The sequence below is a fragment of the Melozone crissalis genome, unplaced genomic scaffold (genome assembly GCF_028551555.1).
Source record: "Melozone crissalis strain CALT ecotype California unplaced genomic scaffold, PUWL_Pcris_2 ptg000016l_1, whole genome shotgun sequence".
Lineage (NCBI taxonomy): Eukaryota > Metazoa > Chordata > Aves > Passeriformes > Passerellidae > Melozone > Melozone crissalis.
In genome coordinates, this window is record NW_026535794.1 from 54,446,602 (window position 1) to 54,469,547 (window position 22,946).

At 41.4% G+C, this 22,946-nt stretch overlaps 1 protein-coding gene across 1 annotated transcript in view; it reads right to left on the reverse strand.

Moving 5' to 3' along the window:
- The window catches only part of CDK13 (cyclin dependent kinase 13), a 44,400-nt gene extending 25,349 nt beyond the window's left edge, over positions 1-19,051 (reverse strand). The window contains exons 1-5 of the mRNA XM_054273450.1: positions 17,859-19,051; positions 7,580-8,185; positions 4,153-4,320; positions 3,747-3,886; positions 1,689-1,859 (exon numbers count right to left, since the gene is read on the reverse strand). Of these exons, the coding sequence (XP_054129425.1) occupies positions 1,689-1,859; positions 3,747-3,886; positions 4,153-4,320; positions 7,580-8,185; positions 17,859-19,051 (2,278 nt within the window). The remainder of the gene's footprint in view (positions 1-1,688; positions 1,860-3,746; positions 3,887-4,152; positions 4,321-7,579; positions 8,186-17,858) is intronic.
- Between the last annotated feature and the right edge of the window lie 3,895 nt (positions 19,052-22,946).

The window sequence follows — 22,946 nt, forward strand, 5'->3', positions numbered from 1 at the left end:
TTACTGTGAAAATGACCAAACTTCCTCCCACTTGCATTCATTCTCTGCACACACTATGATTTGGCCACAACTCAGCTATAAATCCCTAACTCACAATGAACTACTCATTAGAGAAATACAGAATACAGTGCCTGAAAAAAACCCACAACTTCCTTACTTTCACAGAGAAGTTTTAACAGCAGTCTCATTATCCTGCTAACGTTTTCAAGAAGCTATCAGAACTTACTCAGCTATCAGAAATTAATTCTATTCTAGCAGAATAGAACAGAATTCTCCAGAGAAACCCCTGCCCTTGTAAATTTTCAGAAAATGTAATATGCTGTTAAAAAAGAACAAGAAATTAAATCAGAAGTAATATCAAAAGCACAAATACAGACTTGGACCAAAAAAAAAACCCATTTGAAATTTACTATTCAATTCTAAACAAAACACTAAAGAGAAAGAAAGAAAATTCATTAATGAGTCATTATGTACTTAGTCAATACTCAGTGTGGTCTCATTAGCCAAGTAGGTTACACCTAATTAAAACTTAGTGCAAGATTCACACACAAAGACTAAACTGGATGTTGCAGACTGTCAGGATTTTGAGTGGGGCCTGACCATTGAACCTGCACAACTCTCAAGAAACTCTTGCTAGATACTTCTCACTTTTAAGCATGTCAGTGCTGTACATGCTTCAAGTATTATACTCTCCAAAGATGCTAGGAAAAAAACCCAAACGAATTCCTGCTTCATATCCACCTTCTGAATGATCATATCACCTGGTATTGTTTCAGCTGGCCATGCAGCACACACAGCATTTTCTATCTGCACTGCTGCTGGGCATCCTGTATAGAGACTCAGGGAGGGAGAGCAGGGAAGGAGGACAGGTACCACATTCCAAACACTCTAAGTCAAACTATGTAACAAATTGCTCACAGGACACTAAAATAGGTCCAAAATGATACGTTTGTAACACTTAGACCTAAAATGAAATGCCTCCAGGGGCAAAATACCACTCTGATATCAGAGGTACCATGCAATAACACCGCATGATTTTCACACTGTTTGCTTGAATCTCTAGACTAAGGAGGTTGAAACAATTCAAACAAGACAGACTTAAAACTGAAGGAACCAAGAGTATAAGTCTGCATGCCTTCTCTTTGGGGGAAAAAAGCTACCACTGTACAAGTCTTGCTTTTCATACTTTTAATTAACTCCTCTTCAAGCCCACAAAACACATGTGCCTAATCATCAAGAAAGTAACTGAAGAACAATTAATATAAAACCCAGGCCTAAAATTAAAAACATCTCTTCAACATTCAACCTACTATACTCTAAATGGTGTGAGAAAGTACTAAAAAAATAAAAAGTTAAGAAAAGCTCTCAATTAAGAGCTTCCTATTATTGCTGGCCTCCCTAATCCATGGGTGTCAAGGACTCAAACATCTGTTCCTCCACAGCAAAACCACAATCAAGCAATACATTTTTTATCCCACAAAATATTGGCAGAAAATGTTTCTATAAGCAAAATGCATAGCTGAGATAAATAAACAACTTCTTATAGTATTTAAATCAAAATTCAAATCCCTCGTCAAGTATGACAATTTGCAAACATACTTCAAATGAATTTTAACTTCCAATCCAGCACAGCAGACTATCACATTAAGAACAGGTCCAGAAAGAGCAAGCCCTGTTAGCATACATACCTTTGTCCTTCTTGAAGTCTAAAGCATCTTCTTTATCCGTCACTATTTCCTTCATGTTGATAATGCTTTGATGATTAAGCTGTCGAAGAATCTTAATCTCTCGAATAGCTGTAATTGGAAACCCTTCCTTTTCATTATCCAGTCGTACTTTCTTCAGTGCTACCATTTCCCCTAAGAGAAAATTTAAGTAAAAGCCATTAAGATTAGCAACCAAACCATGGGATTCAGTATTGATTTGTGTGCTTGTTGTTCAAAACCCTGATGCTTGCATCAAGCATTATGAAAAGAAATCAGGATCACATACAGAAGGAAAACTACAAATGAGAATTTTCAGCTACACACACATTGTAAGGGCTATCCTCCTTCCTCCTGCACAACTCACTCACACATCCCAATATTCCACACCATGTCTACCAGTATAGAGTGATTATCAGCAGCAGCTTTAGAGACAGAGGCCTGTGACTGCTCTGGGTTTAATACTACATTACCACTGGTCAGAATGCATGTATCTAGCCAGAAATACTATGCAGCTCAAGATATGATGACTAAAGAGTCCTCAAATTCATCAGTATACTTTCTACAAGCACAAGTGGCACTGCCATTACAGTGAGGAGATTTTCCCTAACTATTTAGGGTGGGCTGGATCAAACTGGAGTCTACAAAATGGCAGGAGCATGGTCTACTCATGATGGAGGATGTCTACAGACCATACATGCCAGTTCAATCGTTTTGTTCTTGAAAGTTTATTGCTGTGTCTGGGAAGTTTACTGACAGCCCAGGTATCTGTGTTAGCTCTAAAAAGTACTTACCCTACACTAACTTACACGATACACTAACTTACACGATACACTCACAAAAGATCATATTCCAGCATGACACCACATCCACTTGCTCTGAAAGCCCATTACACAGCTTCTTCTAAGGTATCTCACAGGCCATAATACCACTTTCCACACAGGATTTGAATCCAAAGCTAAAAGATTTGCTTGCTGTATCTGTACAGACATCTTCAATGCAGAAAGCAATAACTTCTAAGGGAGGGGAGGTTAAGAGATGACTGAGACTCACAAATAACCTGAAGTTTGCCAAAAAGGCAATATGTTTATGGCAGGACTAAATGCAAATATGCAAGGCAGAGTATCTCAGGAGATCCTAAGAATGATTTGCAAAGGTTCTCGAGGTAGAGGCAAAAATCTGTGACAGCTCAGTTAGAACTAAAGCTGAACTGAGACAAGGACAGGTAAAGAATAAAGAAGGAATTATAATCACACTGCTTATTCTTCTGGCAATCAGAAAGAAGGAACTGAGGCTGGCATGTGCTCCAATGGGATCCAGTTACTGCTGAAGTAGAAAATGGTCCAGAATTCAAAGCACACACAAATAAGCCAGAAGGGTAAGCAATCATGGAAAGAACTACTAACTAATCACAAAACAATCACACAGCATACAGCATATATAAGGAATTTGGATAATCTGTTTAGAAGCAGTGACAGTATTATGTATCCTAGTGGTGAGTGCTCACTCATCTCAACAATATTTATTACAAAATTAAAGAAGAATGTCACTATTGTAAAGTCAGTTACACTGCAAGAATACCCCACGTGCAACTCTTCACGGCTGTGTTGCACAGGAGCAGATTCTCTTCCTACTATGAACTAGTGACTACTGGAGTACAAACAACCATGACCCAATTTTATGCATAGCTTCTTTCACAGTTGCATCCTTTTACAAACTTCACTACAGTTTGCCAACCCGTCTTTAGCCTCTCCTCTTTACTAGTTGAACTTTATACAGACCATCAAAATTCAAAAACTAAGAATCAGAATTTAGGACTATTCAGCTACATTTCAGCCACAGCTTTAAAGAGAAATGATTTTCCAATGCAGCAAACAATTTCTGATTTAGATAAATGCTAAACTTAAAACTGAACACACCAACAACTAAAAAACTTCAAAACATAAGGACAGAATACCACAAATTTTACTCAATACAAAACAAAAACCAAAACCATCCTATTCACTTAAAATTGTAAAACTCATTTATCTTTTTTGAACTTACCTGTATCTTTATCTTTGGCTTTGTAAACTTGCCCATAAGTGCCTTCACCAATAATACCGATGATATCAAATTTATCCACACAGCGCTTTCCCCAGTCTATTTCTTTTTCTTTCGTTTCACCATGTCGTGGTCCACATATTCTACAAAGCAATAAATATTTTTAAGAATACAGCTAGTGTGTCTATACATTGTCTTAACTTTGAAGACACCCTCAACACTAATTGAGACATTATTAGTTAACTGTCTTATTACTATTAAGTGGCAATAAACCATGCAGTTTGAGTCAAGCCACATTAATATTAAAAATGTCAAAAAGCAGAACTCTTTCAACAAGAACAAATTTTAAAGAAACTATTATTATTTCCACTTGCTTAATAAGCTTTTGAAAAAAGTTTAATAAACATACTTTGGTCTTCTCTTGCTATGTAACTGAACTGCTGGTTTCTTTTCTTCAGGACTTTTGGGTACCTCAGCTCCTCCAGGCAGCTCAGGAGGGAGGGGCAAGTCTGCAAGCAGATGGCGAAGTTTCTTCTCTGTTTCTTTCACTGACTTCACTGAAAGATTTTCTCTCAAGCTATTAAAAAAAACATTGTTTTGCTAATAAGTTTAAGATAGTAGAATATTAGTATAAAGGCAAAACTTATTAGAATCATTTTTCAAAAAATAATATATTCTAGACTGTCAGTGCACCAACATTTGAAATCTGCTTTTAAAATTGACTTGGATAAATGACTCAAATAGCTCCTTGGAAGATGCACAGTTAACAACCACAATTCTACAGAACTGTGAAAGCAGACCTTCCTGGTGAAAGCTGAGGTAAGATGACACAATAAGCCTTACCAGGCCAGACTTCCTCTGCCACATAAGCTTCTTTCCAAGCTTATGGCCTAGACTATTAAAAATATTTAGAGCTCAGGTGCTGCCAGACATCCAAAGTATAGTGGTAAAATCAGTACTCTGACTTCCCATGTAAGAGAGAAGATCTGACTAATCCAGTTGTCTCTAAAATTGGTCATCACAGCTAATGAGCTTCATGCTTACATTAACACTGCCGGGCATTACAAGCCTGTCCACATCACCTCACTTACAGATTGTAATTGCATGCATCTGCTGAAACATTCCAGATTTAATACATTTCTAGTGATGAGCATGCATATCAAGGGAGGGAAAAAAAAAACAAACCAGATGAAAATAATGACAATGATTTTCTGGCATGGGTTACTGATATCTGACTGATTTTTAACCAATCATAATTAGATAACAGATACTGTTCATCTCTGTCTTGAGAAAAATCCCCAAACAACTACACAGGGATCTTAGAAATGTTCTTACCATTCCAATGGGGAATCATAACTGCTGCAGAATTTTTCTTTCTTAAGTACATGGCTCAATTTTACCACAACTTCTTTTAGTTTAGCTAGATTTGTTCAGCTCCTGCATATCCAGTAATTTTAAAGCCATGATCATCTCTAAACTTTCTATAATTACATAATTATTTCACTCCTATGGACACTCACACAGTATTTACTCTTTCAATTTCCATCACCGTATCAATAAAACTTAAGTCATGCTTTGAGGGGACATTTACCAAGTTAGCTGCATTTGCCAAATGGTACTATTCATCCTTCTCTGTGACAGTTTTTCAGCAACTTCTTACCTGCCTAGTTTCATAGATAAAGCAGGAACTTCTATAAATGGAAACATATTGCCAACTCACACAATACAGAATGCAAACATTTTTTTTCTTACTTTTCTTGCAATAAGTAGTCCTTATCTATTCAAATGCAGAATTCCAGTGTATTGCATATGTCTATGCTTCTCTGTGACAACTGAACCGTTTTATGTCTTTTTACCACTCCCTCAACTGCCACTGCCCCATTTTAAAGAACCATCACAAGGAAGCATAGACTGCCCTCATCACAAATATAATGGCTAACATGCTATAAAGAATAAACCACCTTAGTGCAGTGCATGTAACTGTCATGGCAATAAAAAACTCTTATTTTGAAGTTTATATATTAGTATTTCTCTCATAATTTTTCCCCAAAATTTTCAATATGAGTGAAGGCCTAACATATGAAAGATTCTGACACAGATTTTAAAAGTGGCACATGAAAATAGAGGCAGCCAAGAGCAGCTTTTTTTCCAGGTCTGCTAAACCACACATCATTAATGACCAGGGCAATTTTCCCTTTCAGCTAACCTGCACTGCGAGGTAGCAACACTGATGTTCCCTTAGGTTGCTTATTTGTGAGTTTATGAGATTGTTACTGAAGGAACCAGACAGTTCTGCATAGCACTGAGCTCCAACTTTCTTTGTTGACACAATTTCCCCACAGTAACTCAGAGCCCAAGGTAAATAACTTTGCCTACCTCTGCCATTAAAAACATTGATCTTTTTCCTTTGATGACTTAAACTTTATCATTACTTATAATTTCTGATCCAAAGTTTATAACATCCTATAGGCAAAACTAAGAAAAGCATAAAAGACATTCAATTACTTCTCTTTAATCTTTCTAATGCAGCTGTTTGCAAGCAGTAGGCTTTTGGTTTTGAAAGGAGAATGAGCCCACTTTGAAAGGAGAATGAAAGAACCACTGCTTAATTGTAGCTTAACTCCTCAGCCTAACTAACTTAAAACAGGTAATCCATTAAAATATAACAATAATAATAATATCAGAAGCAATCATCCAGCTTCGATATGAAATCTCATTTCATGTTGTTGCAATTAATGCTTCAATGCCAGTAATATTTAGTTAAACTACACAGACTAGTTTTTAGATAAGACAGTAAATCTTGCTCACAGTATCAGGATTCCAATTTACCTGGAGAGGATGGCTTTGTCACAAATGTAAATGTAATCATACATGTGCTACACCACTATTACATTTGCTAGAGTTTAATGCTGAAGGGCAAGAAACTATTTCTTTCCTACAACTAAAAAATAATATATAATTATCTAATACTATGTTAGGTTCCATTTATTTCCCAAGGCTTCTATGCAGCCTTAATGTTTAATTCAAACTTAAATCACTAGCAAACACAAGAGAAACATCTTCACCTCTAGCTAAAAATTTGTCTTAATTGTGAAGTGATTTCTTGCATACATGTGAAAGGCATGTAAGCACCTTCAGCAAAACAAAACAAAACAACCCCAAAAAACCCACAAATCACAGCAGAGATTCTCTGTTAGGACTACAAACAGACTTATCATAATCTAAATTCATATGACACTTGGACACAGAAATTAATTTCTTCACTACAGACCAATTTTTACACTTCAAAATTAACACAAATGTCAAGCCAAGAACCTCACTTCCATTATACATACTCTAAATAATACTGATGTTTGAAATAAATTACACTAAAATAACACTCAACTGTAAAACAATTGCCTTGCAAAGGGAAGATAATCTTTTCTTCAAACCCCAGCTAAATAATTTTCTCATATTGCTACTGAATTCAACTTTTCCCCAGAAGTACGTATAAGTTCACACCAAACTTGCAATCTTGAATCCTTCAATACTTCCTTTCATTCATCCCAAAGCTATTATTACCAGTAATTTTTAATACATTTCTTTACAAGACTTTTTACAGAAAGATCCTTCTTAGACCAAACTCTGCTTTTTTCAAGTACTAAAATTATTTTTAAGCTCAAATTCCTCCAGTTCACTAATAGTCACCAGTCAAACAGCTGAAGAGCAAGAACAAATTAAATAATGCATTAGCCTGACCTGGCATATAGTTTTACATTTATTTTCCAAAGGAAACAACAACCACCATTATAAAAAGGAACAAACAATCCCAAAAGCAAATCTCTGTGACAACTCACCTATCAGTTTCTTTATCTTCAGGCAGCGTGGGAGGCAAAGGCAAGGGTGGTAGTGTGGAGGTCGGTAGTGCAACAATTCGATCCTTCTCCTTGGCTACTATACTTGGTGTACTTGGTTTGCTCTTCTCTTTTACAGGGACCACTTGCTGCTTCACAACAGGCAATTTATTCTCTTTTACTGCTGCAGGTTTCTGTTTGGTAATTTTGTCTGCAATTAAATTATTTTCTGCTTTTGTTTCAGGAAGTGAGACCTTTGCTTTTGCCTTGTCGTTTTTCACATTTGCACTACCGGTAGGAGAAGGCGTATGCTCAGTTTTGATTTTCTTCAGGTCTTTAACATTGTTCACTTGAGGTGCACTTGCAGCAGCATCAGTGTTTCCCTTAGTAGGTGTTGAAGTATTGGAAGCTTTTGCACTAGCTTTGGCTGCCTCAGCAGCTCTTGCTTTTTTGTTTTTGTTCAGCTCAGCAGCCAGGCTACTCTTCAGAGTCAATGTACTAGGAGAAATACTCGAATGACGACTTCTGGATCTAGACAATCTGTGTCTGCTACGAGACCTGGAGTGCCTTGATGAATATGGACTTCTGCTTCGAGATTTTGCTGATCTCCTGTTACAAAAAAGTAAAGATTTACCCAGGTAAAAAGAAGTCTAGCTGCTTTCCCAGTACATCTACTTTTTTGACAAATTACATTTTTAAAATCAATTATTATCACCATGCTCATAGAATAAACAGAAGTCTATGAAATAGGAAAGACCATGCATTAAAAAAATAAAATTCTATAGTTAACCAATCAAGATTCTACACTCTCCTGTTAGAAGACATTAAAATTCTTATATGCAGTTTCTCATCTCACAGATCTGCAAAATACAACACTTGTACAAGGCAAGAAATGTTCTGCTCTCCTCACTACTTAAGAGACATTTTTCTTCTTAAAGAAAATCCTAATGTAACTTGTACAAACACCTTTAGAATATACAGTACTTGAGAAAAATTAAACTGAATACATAGTCAGAATTCAACAAAATGAAATTAAAATTACACAGGACAAGAGAAATCTAAGCAGCACTGTTTTTAATTGTAGGAATGTCTGAATTTTCACTTCCATAAATACCAAAATTCATTAACTGAGAAAAAAATGGAACACTAAAAAAAAAAATTGAATACTAAAGGCTGCAATGTAGCCAACTGAAAGATGACTTTCCTTTTCTGGAATCTAATTGTACAACTTCAAAAAGAACCAAAACAAACAACCTCTCCAGCTCCCAAAAAGCCCAAGTACCCAACATTTGTTACAGTTATTGACAGGCAAACATAACCCACAAATGGGACTATGCTATAACAGCATCTGAATGCAGACACTAACAGAAAGAAGAAAAAAATCAAAGCAACCACATAGCAATGATATGAAATAAAGTAAATTAAATGTAGGGGGTTTCATCCATTTTACCATACCAAGAATAAAAAGGATATTCATCAGATTTACAAGTATTTTCTTGATTAAATTTTGATGGAAATCTATTTTGCTTATCATTTGGAGGAAAAAGCATACTCAGGATTAAAAACACCCAGTCCTCATCAGGTGAACAAAGAAAAAAGTATCAAGAAATAGCAAAAATAAAGCTTCCTGAAGATACAAGAATTTCAGAGTTCAAAAGATAGCACACCAATGTATGGAGGTTGTTAAAAGAAAAGGAAACAAAAAAGCCAGACCAAACCAACAAAAAAAAAAGTAAGCCAATAAATAAACCAAAAGAATGCCAACTACAATCCCTATGATCAGGACTACCCATCCCACACCAAATTTAATTTTACTAACAATTAATTCAGTTTTAATTATCAACACACAAAATTACATCACAATGCTTCAACTAAACAAATATTTAATCTAGTACAATAACATTTCTTTTGTGTGCAATATTGACTAATTTCTAAATTTACACTCTCTTCCTTTTATAATGCAGGAACTCTTACCCAATAAAAAGTCACTCAGATAAATCAAAAAGTGACTGAAACAATGTGTATGCACACTATATAGTATAGCACAAGCTTCAAAATTCTACAGGTGAAATTGATCCAAAGGGCTAGAGACTCACGAAAGAAAAAAAAAAAATCAAATCCCTGATGAAGATAACTCTTGGAAACTAGCACAGGTCAATTATACACCAGGAAGCAGGTTTTATAGGATTTTCTGGCAGAGCAGGGTAACAATAACAGATAGCAATAGTAATAATTATCCTAAAAGTTTTTTACACTTTAATTGAAAAAAGCCTCACAATTCTCTTCTAACAATTTTCAACCAAAATCTAATGTTTGGTTTACTCAGTAAAGAGATATTAATGTTCACGTCTAATAAACACCAAATAAAATCATAATATTGGGCAAAAAAATTCCACTGAAAACTCTTTTCTTCATTATGAATCCTGCTGCTGAAGTAATTTTTCTCATTATTTTGAAGATCTAAGTGCTAAATCCCACAGAATATATTCAGAGGTTTGGCCAACCAGGAGTAAGACTAAAAACGTACAAAGTTCCATTATACAGAGTTAAAACAATGTAGCAGGAAGAAAAAGCGTCTAAAAAATACACACACTTCCAATGCTATAGCAGAGCTCTGTTCACACTGCTGTCTCATTTTGAAGAGGAATGACTGTAGATCTCAAACAGAGGTGTTACTGCTGCAGACCTGCACCAGCCCTGGAATCACCACCATTGCATTTCTCCAGCATCAAGCACAAGCTAAGTGTCCCCATTAGTCCCAAACTGACTTCTATAAATGGTGCATCGTCTGCAAGGATGTCACTGACCTGTCTTGGAAAAAATTCCCTTGCACATCTTGTTTATACATCAGCTATTTCAGACTGACTCTCTCCAATTACCTGTAGAACATAACCTCCATCCCAAGTACATCACTGCTACCTGTACTAAATTTAAAACATGCCCTAAAGGTCTCAAAATGAGCCCTACTTCTTTCGTGAGGATGATATGGGGTTTCTTGTTCATTTTGACTGATACCTAACAAAGAAAGTAATCATGGAACCAACAAATACAGACGTAATTTCACATGCACTGGAAAAGAGAAGTAGCAGCCTAAAACAACACAGTTGGTGAGAAACTGTGCCTGATTCTAAGACTGGTTCTGTTCCACTTTGGCACCAAAAAAACCAGGTTTGCTTAGCTCACTGCTAAGGATAAAATGAAAAAAAATCTGTTCAAATCAATGACAACTAATCTCATCACCTGATTCAGCTGCCATAACTCAATGAGGAAGTGGGAGTTTTGAAAACCTAGGGCAAAAACAACCTACTCTTCTGTACTTCAAAAACAAGTAAGAATTGGCAGTGGATTGATGTCTGTACTTTACCAATACCAGTCAAGAGAGTTTGGGCCATGGACATGAATTTATGCAAGCTCAGCTGAAAAAAAACCCAAACCCAACCATCATCCATCATGGGTTTCACACTCCACATGACAACTGCACAACTTTTCCATGTCAGAACTGCATTCATGTGGGAGACAGCAGATGTGCATGCACACAAATAGTTAAGTTTCAGTCTCAGCACCTATTACAGCCCTTAATAGTGGATCAAAATGATAGCAGTCTAGTTATGAAATATGTTGACTGGTTATAACAGTGGTTATAACACTGCAATGTTTCAAATTTTCCAAAAACTTTTCATTATTTATGTCAGAAAAACCATTCTATTACCTATATATGGTACCTTTAGCAGCCCAGAAACCTTAGCAAGAATCCCTTGCTGTACCTGAACCAGAGGTAGACCCTAGAGAACACAGCAAAAGCATTAATTATTAATGCAAAAGCATTTTCAACCAAACTGACAAATCCTCAACTTTAAGTAAAAAGCATATTTGTCAAAGTGCTAGTTATTCAAGTTACAATGATAACACCTGCTGTTTTCATAAGCTTAATAGTCTTTCTAAGCACTCAACTATCACTTTCTTTCATCTGTGTAGTTCACAAGTCCCAAAAGACTAAACAAGTTATGTACAAGCTTTCACCCATAAAAATGTGTCCAAAAATATGGACACATTTACAAGCTTTTCCTCAAAAGCTTATGCAGCACTCAGAGTGGAAAAATATTGCCCAATGCATACTAAAACCAGGCAGCTCACTCTGTTCAGACCGAACATTTGACATAAGAGATGAAGTCACAGAAGCAGAGAAATGCACTCACACAGCAGGCAGTGTCTGCCAGTTAATGGGACACTACCTAGTGAGACCCTGAAAAAACACCACGAGAGACATCTGAAGTACAAATCTTCCAGCAGGTCTCTATTAAATGTGTGTGCATGCATACACATACTACACATACATGTAAAATGCCTGATCTGACATTTGACACCAACTGATTCAGATGTAGTCAGCAGCCTGTTTTTAACACAGTCAAAAGGAGCAAAAGAACAATGGCTGCGACCACACATACCTGCAATGCAAAAAGCAAATACATTCAATAATGCAATTCAAATTTCTCTTCCTGAAGCAAGGAGAGATCAGGAAGTTTACTGAACCTAAAGGCCACATTTCACTCTCTTGAACTGAAGCACCAGCATGTGCTGTTAACACACAAGGGGAGAGGTTAATAAGAAGCCTAAGTTATTGAGAAGGTAACTTTCCTTCAATGCCTCTCCCTGTTTGCACCCACAGGTTCTGCCCCATTTTAGAGCACCTTTGCCACTTAAGCCATTAATAGTCTTATTTCAGCATCTTGAATTCGCTTCACACAAGTGTAGAGCCCTCCAGAGAGGACAACTGCCACACTTCATGACACTCGCAAAATCCTTTCTGAGCCATATACAGATGTCAGTGTGTTTTTATATATGGAGGGTGATGACAAAAAGAAAACAGAAAACTGATGTGGCTGGAGGCTATAAGTTTGCACAACTAGACTAGCTGCAAAGGGACATGGAAGAAATTACATTTTAGCTATAGCTATAAAATAAAAAGCAAAACAAACAAACAAGCAGAAACATTAAGATATTCTATACAAACCATATAGAAGAGATATATTTAAAGAAAGCCACAGAGGAAGAAGGCACTAGTAAGGAAGCCACCCTGAAACCAAAACTCCACTTTTCAGGCCAAGAAAAATAGTGCCTTAAAAGATGAAAGGGAAAAAAAACAAAGGTTGGTTTAGGTATCATGGTTCTGCCTTTCAATTTCTTGGTTTTGCCTAGTACCCAACATTTCATAAAACAAACGGGTACCCACTGTTTCTTTGCTTCATACAATGTACTTAGTCACTTTAGAAAAAACTGCTTAAGAGATCAAAACGTTTTGAATTACAGGTTTCAAAACTGGTACAATGTTTCTCCTTCCTGATAGGCAACATTTTATTGCACTTCACTGGATCACTAATAAATTTACTGATTAATTTAACAAAGAAAAAAAAAGTCTACTGATATAATAATACCACTTACATTCTCGAGCAGAAAATGAAAGAATTCCAAATAGTAGCCTAGAGTACTACCTTTTACTGTCTTGATATTTAAAACCCCACAGGAAAGAAAACTGTTACCTACATCAGATTTCAGATTTCCAGGAATACATTTCATTCATTCAGCTTACATTGTTTTTCTTGCCATGCTACATTTTTAGGTGTTTCTTTCCTCTCCTTTCAGTACCCCCTCAATACAAAACAAAGTTACATTTTATTGACAAATCAGTACAATCATGTCTTATCTTCTCATGTTTCTAAACTTGAAAACCTCTTTTCTTCTTAACTGCTTTAAGAGCAAGCTTAATCCATCGTGCTGGTGGCCAGCTACATGTTGCCTAAGCGCAAACAATTTTGTAAGGGTCTGTGAGCTGAACAAGGGAACTAACTTTGTCAATAACTTTTAAAAATGTGTAACACAAAGGGATTTATGAGAATACAAAGGGAAAACGAAGAAACCTAACAGTCCAAAGGAGGTTAAAACAAGCACTGTAGCCCAGCTCTTTCTTTAACCCACAGGTGATGCTGGACTGCTGACTAAGCACTGCCATCCTTCCCTGCACAGCAAGTGTATTTGAGAAGAGAGACCTAAATTTAATCAACTGGCTTCACAACAGACCTTCCAAGACATTTACAACCCCTTGGTAACATAAACCACCTTGACAAAATACTTTAGCTCATACTACAGCTTTTCCATGTTGGTCTAGCAGGCAAACATATAGTTCATTTCTTTAAGCCATTACAGTAATAGTGTTCTTTCACTTGATATTCATTAATTTTATTTTCTCTAGCCCCTAGTTCAAGGTTACATTCTATGCAGCTCTGCAACCAACCTCCTACTCAGCTGCTTAGTACATGAAGACTACGTAACCTGCCTCACTGATTCCAACTAAATGTAAGTCTTAAAAGGGTCTCTAATACATACTGCAAAACTCTGAGCCAGGCTTTTATTTGTTTCTTGAACCTGCTTTAAAATCCTCTATTATCATATGAGAACTTGGTCTATAAAGAAATCAACAAGCAAAAGGTCAAGTCAACTCAAAATCTGTGTTTGAACACATCTGAAATAAATTTTTCAAATTATTTTTTTTTTCAATTAAGGAAAGAAGCACCAGCAACAAGGAAAAAGGAAAGGCACATGAGCAAAAGGCAAAGGCAGCAATGCACACTGGAAAAATTAGCTACCCAAAACAGCGAAAACCTAGAGTGGTCCATTTTAAATTCTGCAAAATACAGTTTTACTAACCAAAATAAGAGAGCTTTAACTCACATAGTTTTTTAAAAAAATCTATCTTTACTAATCAAGGCAGGGGGGGATCAAACTCTCTCTTAATCCTTAAAATTCAAAAGTAGAATTACTGGAATTGAAGCCATTTTCCTATCAGTGTATGGCACCACAGCTTCTCCATTTACTAGCTGAATATGTATTTTACTGCTTTCCCTGCACTTGTGATTTTGCACACAAATGACCCATATTCTGCAGAGCCTAACTACAGACTAGCTACCAATACAGACTGAGATTACTCCAGTACCAAAATAAAAATAAATCTTGTATCTTTTCTATAAGCAACATCTATGCACATAGTAGCACTATCTAGTAATGCCCCACCCACTTACTTTTATCTAAGCAGATGGGTAGGTGTATCCAAATTTGGAAAAATGCAATTACTCATCTATACTGCTAACTGATTTATATGTGCGATCACATAACATATGACCAGACTCAAGTTACAAAAAAGTTCTCTGGAAACTAGTTTAGCATGAAATTGTACAAAGCAAGAGACTGTGTCTGCTTCTTTTGTCAACCATGGGGTTTGGTTGAGAATTTTTTATTTAATCCAGTCATTTTACCAGTACAGAAATAAATACCTCATACTTTTGGAAAAATTTCCATTTTGAAAATATGCATGTGCTACTTTAGAACTGTTGTGTTATCCCATCCACAAGAAAATAAGAATAATACAAATCCACCAGCAGCAAGTAAAAAAGTTTTGTCTAACAAGTGAATTCAGCTCAATCAGTTTATCCAAAACACAAACTTCCCCTGGTATTACAATGGAAAAAGTAATTAGTCCATCATTTAAAGAGTAATCACCAAGTATGGAACACATATCCAGGGTCTTTGCTTCTCCTTAGAACCCACCTAAAACCAGCTAAGTCAGTACTGCAATTCAAACCTCACAACAACAATGCACTGGTGCTGCTTCAAACTAGCAAAGCTGACTTCACTTGTTTCCCTTCAGCTGTTTACTAGAAGTTTCTCCCTAAGCAGCTCAGACACCTAGATTAAAAAAATCACCATTAAACACACAGGCTTTGCAAGCATGCTAGAACTGCTTTGTAATCATTTTCTACATACCAAAATAACGGGGTAATTCACATAACATTAGAGAAGACACAAAACGAAAAGAGCAAAAAGACTGAAATACTCAGTCACATAAAAAGTCCCTGCTGTCTGGACATCATTACAGCTGGATACAAGCCCAGAATTAAGCCTTTAAGTCATCCAGATGAAGAACACAGGTGCTGCAAGAAGGCATTGCCTTCATGAAACTGTAATATTCTATCAAGTCTAAAGCCACTGTATCATTATCAAACAGGACAGCAAAATGTTCAGCATTTTGGTTGTAGTACTACACAGTCAAGCAAAAAGTGATTATGACATAGTTGTGGATGGTTAAAAGAAAGTATAAACCTCTACCTTTCTATTTCTCCCCTGCCATTGCAATACACATTATGATCAATAGCTGTATGGAAGGAAAAACCACTGGCTTTCATTTCTCCACAACAGGTAAACATTATTAATAATTGATCTTCACACTTTAAGGTCTCCTTTGTTTTCTATGAAAGTGACGTTTTTGCAATGAATGCCTCATTAGGACAGACCTTTCTTTCTACATATAGAAACCTCTCCTTTTCACTCAGCCATTCCAATTCCTCTCCTGAACACCCGACATTTGTCTGCAAGCAGTTAAAAACTGAACACAAATTGCAATTCAACTGGAGGGAGGAAGAAAGGCGAGAAGTCACAAAGCTAACTTCTGGAAACAGATCTGTGGGCTCAAGAAAGCCTTACTCACTGCAGAGTGAATACCAAAATCAGGAGATTCAAACTTTTGTGCTTCAAATCACAGGCTCACTACCAACAGAAAAAGAACACTCCTACAAAACTCTACTACAGCCCAATTAATCAGTGCATACAGAACCCTGAACTTAACTGGGCTGCCAATCTGGCTATTCCTAAATGCAAACCTCATATGCATAATTCTGTGCATCATTATTAGCTTTCTTATTCCAGGATACAAGCAACTACAGAAAATAATCTGATTCCTAGGGCATTTAAATCAAACTATGCACATAATACTGCTGTTGTGCTATTCGGCAAATCATTTTGAAAGTGCATTTTAACCACTTGTAACAGAATCTCACAGAAGAACAGCACGATGTTTTCAGAGCAATTACAGTGTTTTCTTCGTGGAACACCCTACTGCTTACAAAATTATTCCATACCACCACACCTTTAGACAATCACTATTCTTATCCCACAGTGCTTTGGCTCTATCTCTCTGAACAAAGTAGGACACAGCTTTGTTACTTTTGCTCTTTAAACAGCATTTAATGCACACCCAGGACAGCAGACTCCACCAAGAGCCCAATGAAACATGGAACAGCTTTATCATGTTCCCTGGATACCCCACAGGACACCCCAAATGGTGATCAACACAAAGTGCTTATTAAAAACACCAGAGAACAGTTCTCAGACAAACCACCAGGTAATGCCTTGTAAACAAAACTCTTGCCAGTGGAACAACACATTGCTGGATACCTCTAAAACTGAAATCCAGACATGAATTTAAGCAGCTCTACAAACAACAAGGCAATAGTAAGGTTCCAATACAGGAAATAAAATCTTCAGTTATAAACACATACTAAGCAAATACTTTTAAATTTCCAGTGTACTTTTCTGCAGGTTAAAATATTCTGAAGAGCTTTAATTCCACAACATGGTTTGCATCTGATGAGAAAGATACAGCCCACACTTCCTCTCCACATAAAATTCAAAATCTCATGCAATGCTGACCTTTACACCCTGAGTTCCCACTGAAACTGAAGAAAAATTCTCTGCAAGCATGCATTAATTATATACACGTGCATAACCTTACCAGGTAAAGAGCTAATGTTTTTCATAGCTTATGTAAAGTACAAGACAATTTATCAAAACATGACACTGACTCAATTTTCTAGTAAAACAGAAACCCCAAGTCCTTCTATAGACCTCTAAAAAGAGCAAGAAAACACTTGTAAACACAAATTGCCTGTCAGCTGGTTTTCTCTTTAGATTAGCAGAAATTAAACCAAACCCAGATTTATTCGATATGCATCCTATTTTACCCAAGAACAAAATACATAAAAATGTACCGGGACGTCTGTACTTTGTAAGCAAAGATTTAAAAATCAAAATTGGTCTTTCAGAAAACCTGTCCTCAAAGGAGCACCTTCTTTCAGTCACTCTCATTTGAAAACCTTTTAACATTTGAAAGCCTTTTTCCAGCCAGGTGGTCTCCCACGGAGAGAAACTAGCCACGAAGTGTTACAGGCACTGGCGTCTCCCTTTCTCCCCGAGAGACAGGACAGGAAGATCTCTGTACTTCTCCCTCTCCCCTGCCCCTCACCCCAGCTTTCTGGCAGCAAAAGGACAAGAGAGGGACTGCTGCTGGATGCAAACCTCTCTGGCCTCTCCTGCATTCCCGCCCCAGTCATTACTCCCCTCCTCCACACAGCGGGCCCCCAACCCATCCCGCCTTCGCCCCCGGGCCCGGACTTACCGGATAACGGGGCTGTAGGGGCTTCGCGACCGGCGCCAGCTGCTGTAGGGGCTGGGCGACACATCCCCGCCGCGCTCGTACGAGCTGTGCCGGCTGTAGCTGGGGGATCGGCGTCGGCTGTAGGGGCTGAGCGGCGAGCGGGCGCCCACCGGGCTGAGCGACTTGCGGCTGCGCTGGCTCTGCGAGGAGCGGTGCAGAGGAGGGCTGTCATCCCGGCCGGGGCTGGGCGAGGAGCGCTGCCGCCGGTACGCCTTGGGCTCGAGCTTGTCGTCCCGGTAAGCTTTCGGAGGGTCCTTGTACGCCGACGGAGGCTCTTTAGCCGCTTTAGTCCGGCTCCGGTGCGATTTGCTCTCCCGGTCTTTCCTGCTGCTGCTGGGCGAGGGGAGGGAGCCCTTTCTGCGGCTGTCGCTGCCACCGCCGCTGCTGCTCTTGAGTCCCTCCCGGTCTTGGCTCCCGGTGTGGTTGTGGCGGCTGCGGGATTTGGAGGACGAGGAGGGCTCGGACGCCCCGCGGCCCGGTGCCGCCGTCCCCTCCTGCTGCGTCTTTTCCTCTCCCCGCCGGCGATGCTCTCGGTGCCGCTCCTTGGAGCGCCCGCTGCTGCCGCGGTGCTCCCGACGGGACCGGCCGCTTCGCTCCGCCTCGCCCCGCTGCCGCTGGGTCCCACCGCCCGAGGAGGAGCCCGGGCTGCCCCCGCCGCTGCCCCCGCCGGCCGCGCCGCCGCCCAACAGTCCCTCGGACTGGGAGCTCACGTCGTCGTACTCCTCCACCAGCGTGCTCAACCCGCCGCTACCGCGCCGCTTCTCCGCCTCCTGGGTGCCCCCGCCGCCGCCGCCGCGGCCCCGCCGCCGCTTGTGCCGGGAGCCCGAGCGCCGCTTGCCTCGCGGCCGCTTCCGCTCCCCGCCGTCCCCGCAACAGGAGGAGGCGCCGGTGGCCGCCAGGAAGAGCAGGGACTGCGGCGGCAGCGGCGGCTGCAGCAGCGGGGGCTGTAGAAGCGGCGGCTGCAGCAACGGGAACAGCAGCGGGTGCGGGGCCGGCGGCGGCGGCTGCGGCTGGGCCGCGAAGCGCTTCCGTCTCCGGTGGTGCAGCCGCTTCTTGTCGGCCGCCGCCTCCACCGCCGTGCTGCCGCCACCGCCGCTGCCCCAGCCCCGGCTGCCCCCGCTCCCGCCGGCCGCCGCGTCCGAGGTGCTCGGCATCGAGCTCGCTCACGGCCGAGGGCGCGGCCCAGGGAACCCGCCGCCACCGTCGCGCTCAGGGCGCCATGGGGACCCGGCGGCGCCGCGCACACGTACCGGGACGGACGCCCGCGGGCCGCGCCGGGGCCTCGCTCGCTCCCGCACCGCCCGCCTCACATGGGGCCGCACCAATACATACGGGGTCGGGCCGAGGCCGGGGCTGGGCGCGCTGCGCGATGCGGCGGCGGCGGAGCGGCACCGGCAGCGTCCCACAGGCCGGCGCGGCCTCTCCCGCAAAACGGAAGTGTCTCCTGGCGGCGGCGGCTCCTCCTCACTTCATTCTGGGCCGCGGGCGCCGCCGCGCAGGGACACGGGCACGGGGCGCGGGCCTCCTCCACTTCTTCCCTTAGCCGCTCCCGGCAGGGCGGCTGGGTCAGGCCAGGCCGGGCCGGGCCGCCTCCGGGCGAAGTATCCGGGGCGCTCCGCGGCTCCGATCCCGGTGCTCCTGCCCGGGGGGTCCGCACGTGTCGGGGCCGCTCCCGCGCCGTCGGTGCCCAGGAGCGCTCTCGCGGCCTCAGCGCCGCCGCGCGCGGGTGACACACGCACCGGGGGGGGACACGGACACGGCCCGGCGGCGCGCGGCGCATGCGCGACGCCGGAAGCGGGCGGGGGAGGGGGAACGCGCGCCGCCAATCGGGCCCGGCGCTGCCGCCTTCACCCGCATGCCCGAGAGCCGCCCCGCTCTCGCGAGACTTCACCGGGCCCTTCCCCCTGTCCCCGCGCCTCTCGCGGTAACTGCCCCTCTCGCGGTAACTGCGTCGCGGGCCCCCGGGCGGTGGCCGTTCCGCGCCAGGGGAGCAAAGATGGCGCCCGGCGCGGTGCGGGGAGCGCCAGCGAGGCCCGACCTCGGGGTGCTTGGCCCGCCGGGCACCCGCCTTGTCTCTCTCCCTGTGCTCTCTGGAGGGAACGGGCAGAAACCGGTGCACAGGGAGTTCCACCCGAACACGAGGAAGAAGTTCTCTACTGTGTGGGTGACCGAGCACCAAAATAGGGTGCCCAGAGAGGCTGTGGAGGGTCCCTCACTGGAGGTGCTCCAGAGCCGTCCGGACGCATTCCTGTGCAATGAGCTCTAGGATGGCCCCGCTTGGGCTTGGCCGGGGAGGATGGACCAGGTGACCCACTGTAGTGTGTGCCCACCTCGCCCGTTCTGTGAGCTGGAGCGGTGCGGGCGTCGCCTCGGACTCTGGGAGGGGGTGTTGGAAAATCGCCGGTCCCCAGATGGGTCACCCTGCTTTTATTGAACGTAGGCCTTGGTCATCGACTGGGGGCGTGAGAGAAAACCTCTTCAGATAAAGCACTTGCGTTACTCTGAAACAGTGAAGCCGCTTCTCTGCTTCATGAAAGTACTACTTTTTTTTTTTTTTTTCTCTTAGTCTACTGAAACTAAGTACAACTAAGAAGACTTAGGCTATTTTAAGTTTCCCTCCAAGCTTTCTGATTTCATGCACTAATGAAAGACTCAGAGGGGTTTTTTTCCGCCTTTTTCCTGTCTACTCTGTGTTATGAATAAGAAGCTTGACTAGGCCAATATTCAAGCAGCAATCAATTCATTATTTAATATGGTAAAGTATGAGCAATACAGCGCTGGGTACAGTGGGGGAAGTTTTCCCTCCAACTGCATGCCGATAATTGATGGTTACAGGTATTTATAGGGGTACTCATCAGCTTTTTTCAGCAGTTTCTATTTCCAATCCTTTACTCATCAGCAATTTTTATTCCAAATTATTACATCACAATTCTATACACTATTGTGATTTTAATTTCTCAGGATGTATCTCAAAGGAGTATCCCCAGATGGTGACGGTCCAGTTTCCGAAAGAAGAAAGACGAATCCCATCTGTGGAGTCCAGCTCCCCAGATGTGTCCACCTTTTAATTGCAAGGACTATAAATCTCATAACAGTGATGTCTAGCTTCCCTTTGGTTGAAACCATAAATCCTTGAGGTTATGTTCATCTTCCTTTCTCAAGCTGGGAAAGGAGCTTTCAATAAGGCGTGAGATAAGCATATTTCCTTTATATATATTCCAAAGCTATAGTTTCAAGGATACAAGTAATATTCTAAAATTATACTTCAAAAGGTTATTATTGTAGACTTTTTTATGGATTAAATGCAAGCAAAAAGCAACATCTTTAACACCTAAATTCCAATGCTCCTAAATCAACCAGGGTTAATTGCAAATAAAAGATAGATTCAAAGGCCTTTTTCCATGCTTTATTCTCCTCAGTTATTACTAGAATTCACAGCTCTCCCATTGTCAGGGTCCACACATTTCGCATTCACAATTACACACATCACCTGTTTGTACCTGACACGAAACACAACTTTGTATTACACACTCTGTCCAGTTGCCTTTTCATGGTTTTATTGAATTTCATGACTGGAGCTGCAACTGTTGAGTGCCTCAATTTGGCTTCTCAGGCTGACTCTCATCTATTATGCACATCTGCTATACCATCTTGAACGTTGTGAGCACTTTAAAAGCAGAATATATTGTCTTTCCTTTCTGGCCACCTTGCTATCTGATTGTTGTTAGCTAGCTGATATACTTACTGGTTACATTTGTTTGTATAACACACCAAAAAAGACCAAAACAAAGGAACCCACCTGTTTTTCACTGTGGTATTTCAGCTCCTTAAAATCACTCTTTCCCCCCCTTTTCTAAACCCCAGCAAAAATATTCTTCCTGTCCAGGTCCCGGGTGTCATCTGCTACCCAGCAAATCTTCTTTTACAAGTGTGTTCAGTAATTCACCCTTCACCTCTCTGTTCCAACTCACCTTTCTTCCAAACATTCATGGCATATTTCTCTAGTTGTACCCACACACATCCACAGAGGCACCTGCACTTTCCTTCAGGCTTCCTCTTAGGGTGTGAATTACTTGGAGAACAACTAGGTCCAGGTTTCCTCTTGGGGTGTGAATTATTTGGGGAACAACCAAGTTGCTTGTTTTCTGTTTTCTAACGATGTGCCATAGGAATGTGAAGAAAAAAGCCTGATGTGCTGGCCCACCTGCCATTTCAGGAGAGAAGGTCCCTGTCCAAGAAGGGTTACTCTAACCCAGGCAGTGACTGCATTCACACTTTGTGAAATTGGGGTGTTTTATCAGCATGCTGTGCCCTATGGAAATACTGTGCATCTCCCTGCTGTTGGGGAATAGCTTACCTTTCCCCAGTGGTCTGGAGGCTGCTCTCAGCTTTCCTGACATCCTTTTCTGCTTACCTTGTATGTGAATATTCAGCAACCATGAAAAGGTTCTCCAGGGCTGCTGCAGCACACACTCAGCAAAGCCAGTGTGCCGTCAGGCCTCTGGCACTTTGGGAAGAAAACAAAAACAAAACCCAGAAAGCCAACCACCCTACATCACAGAGAGGCTGTACAGACTGTGGATAATTACCCAGGGCAGATCTGGACAAAGCAACACAGCATGCAGTTTCTAATTTATTCCCAAGCATTACCCGGCATTTCTGGATGAGGGATGTGTTATTTGAAAGAGCTGTGTCTGTTATTAGCAGTAGAGTGCTGGTGTTTCTGCATCTGGAGCAAGCTTCATGACTTGTCAGAGAAGCTTAACTAGAAGCTAAGGTGCAGATGACAGCAAGTTTGCTGTGCCTGGAAATGAGCTACACCAGGTTGTAGGGGGATGTACCAACAGCAGTCCTGTCAGCTGACAGGTGATGGCAGCATAGGAATTGACCGTGGAAACCTATCCCTAGATTCCTGATGTAATAAAGCAGACCTGGAACAGATTCCTTACAGAGAATAAAATCTTTCAGAAGCATTGAAGACATTGATGGCAGAGTACCAATTGTTGGATTCACAAAGAGCCAGAAAATTCAAGATGCATTACAGCTTAT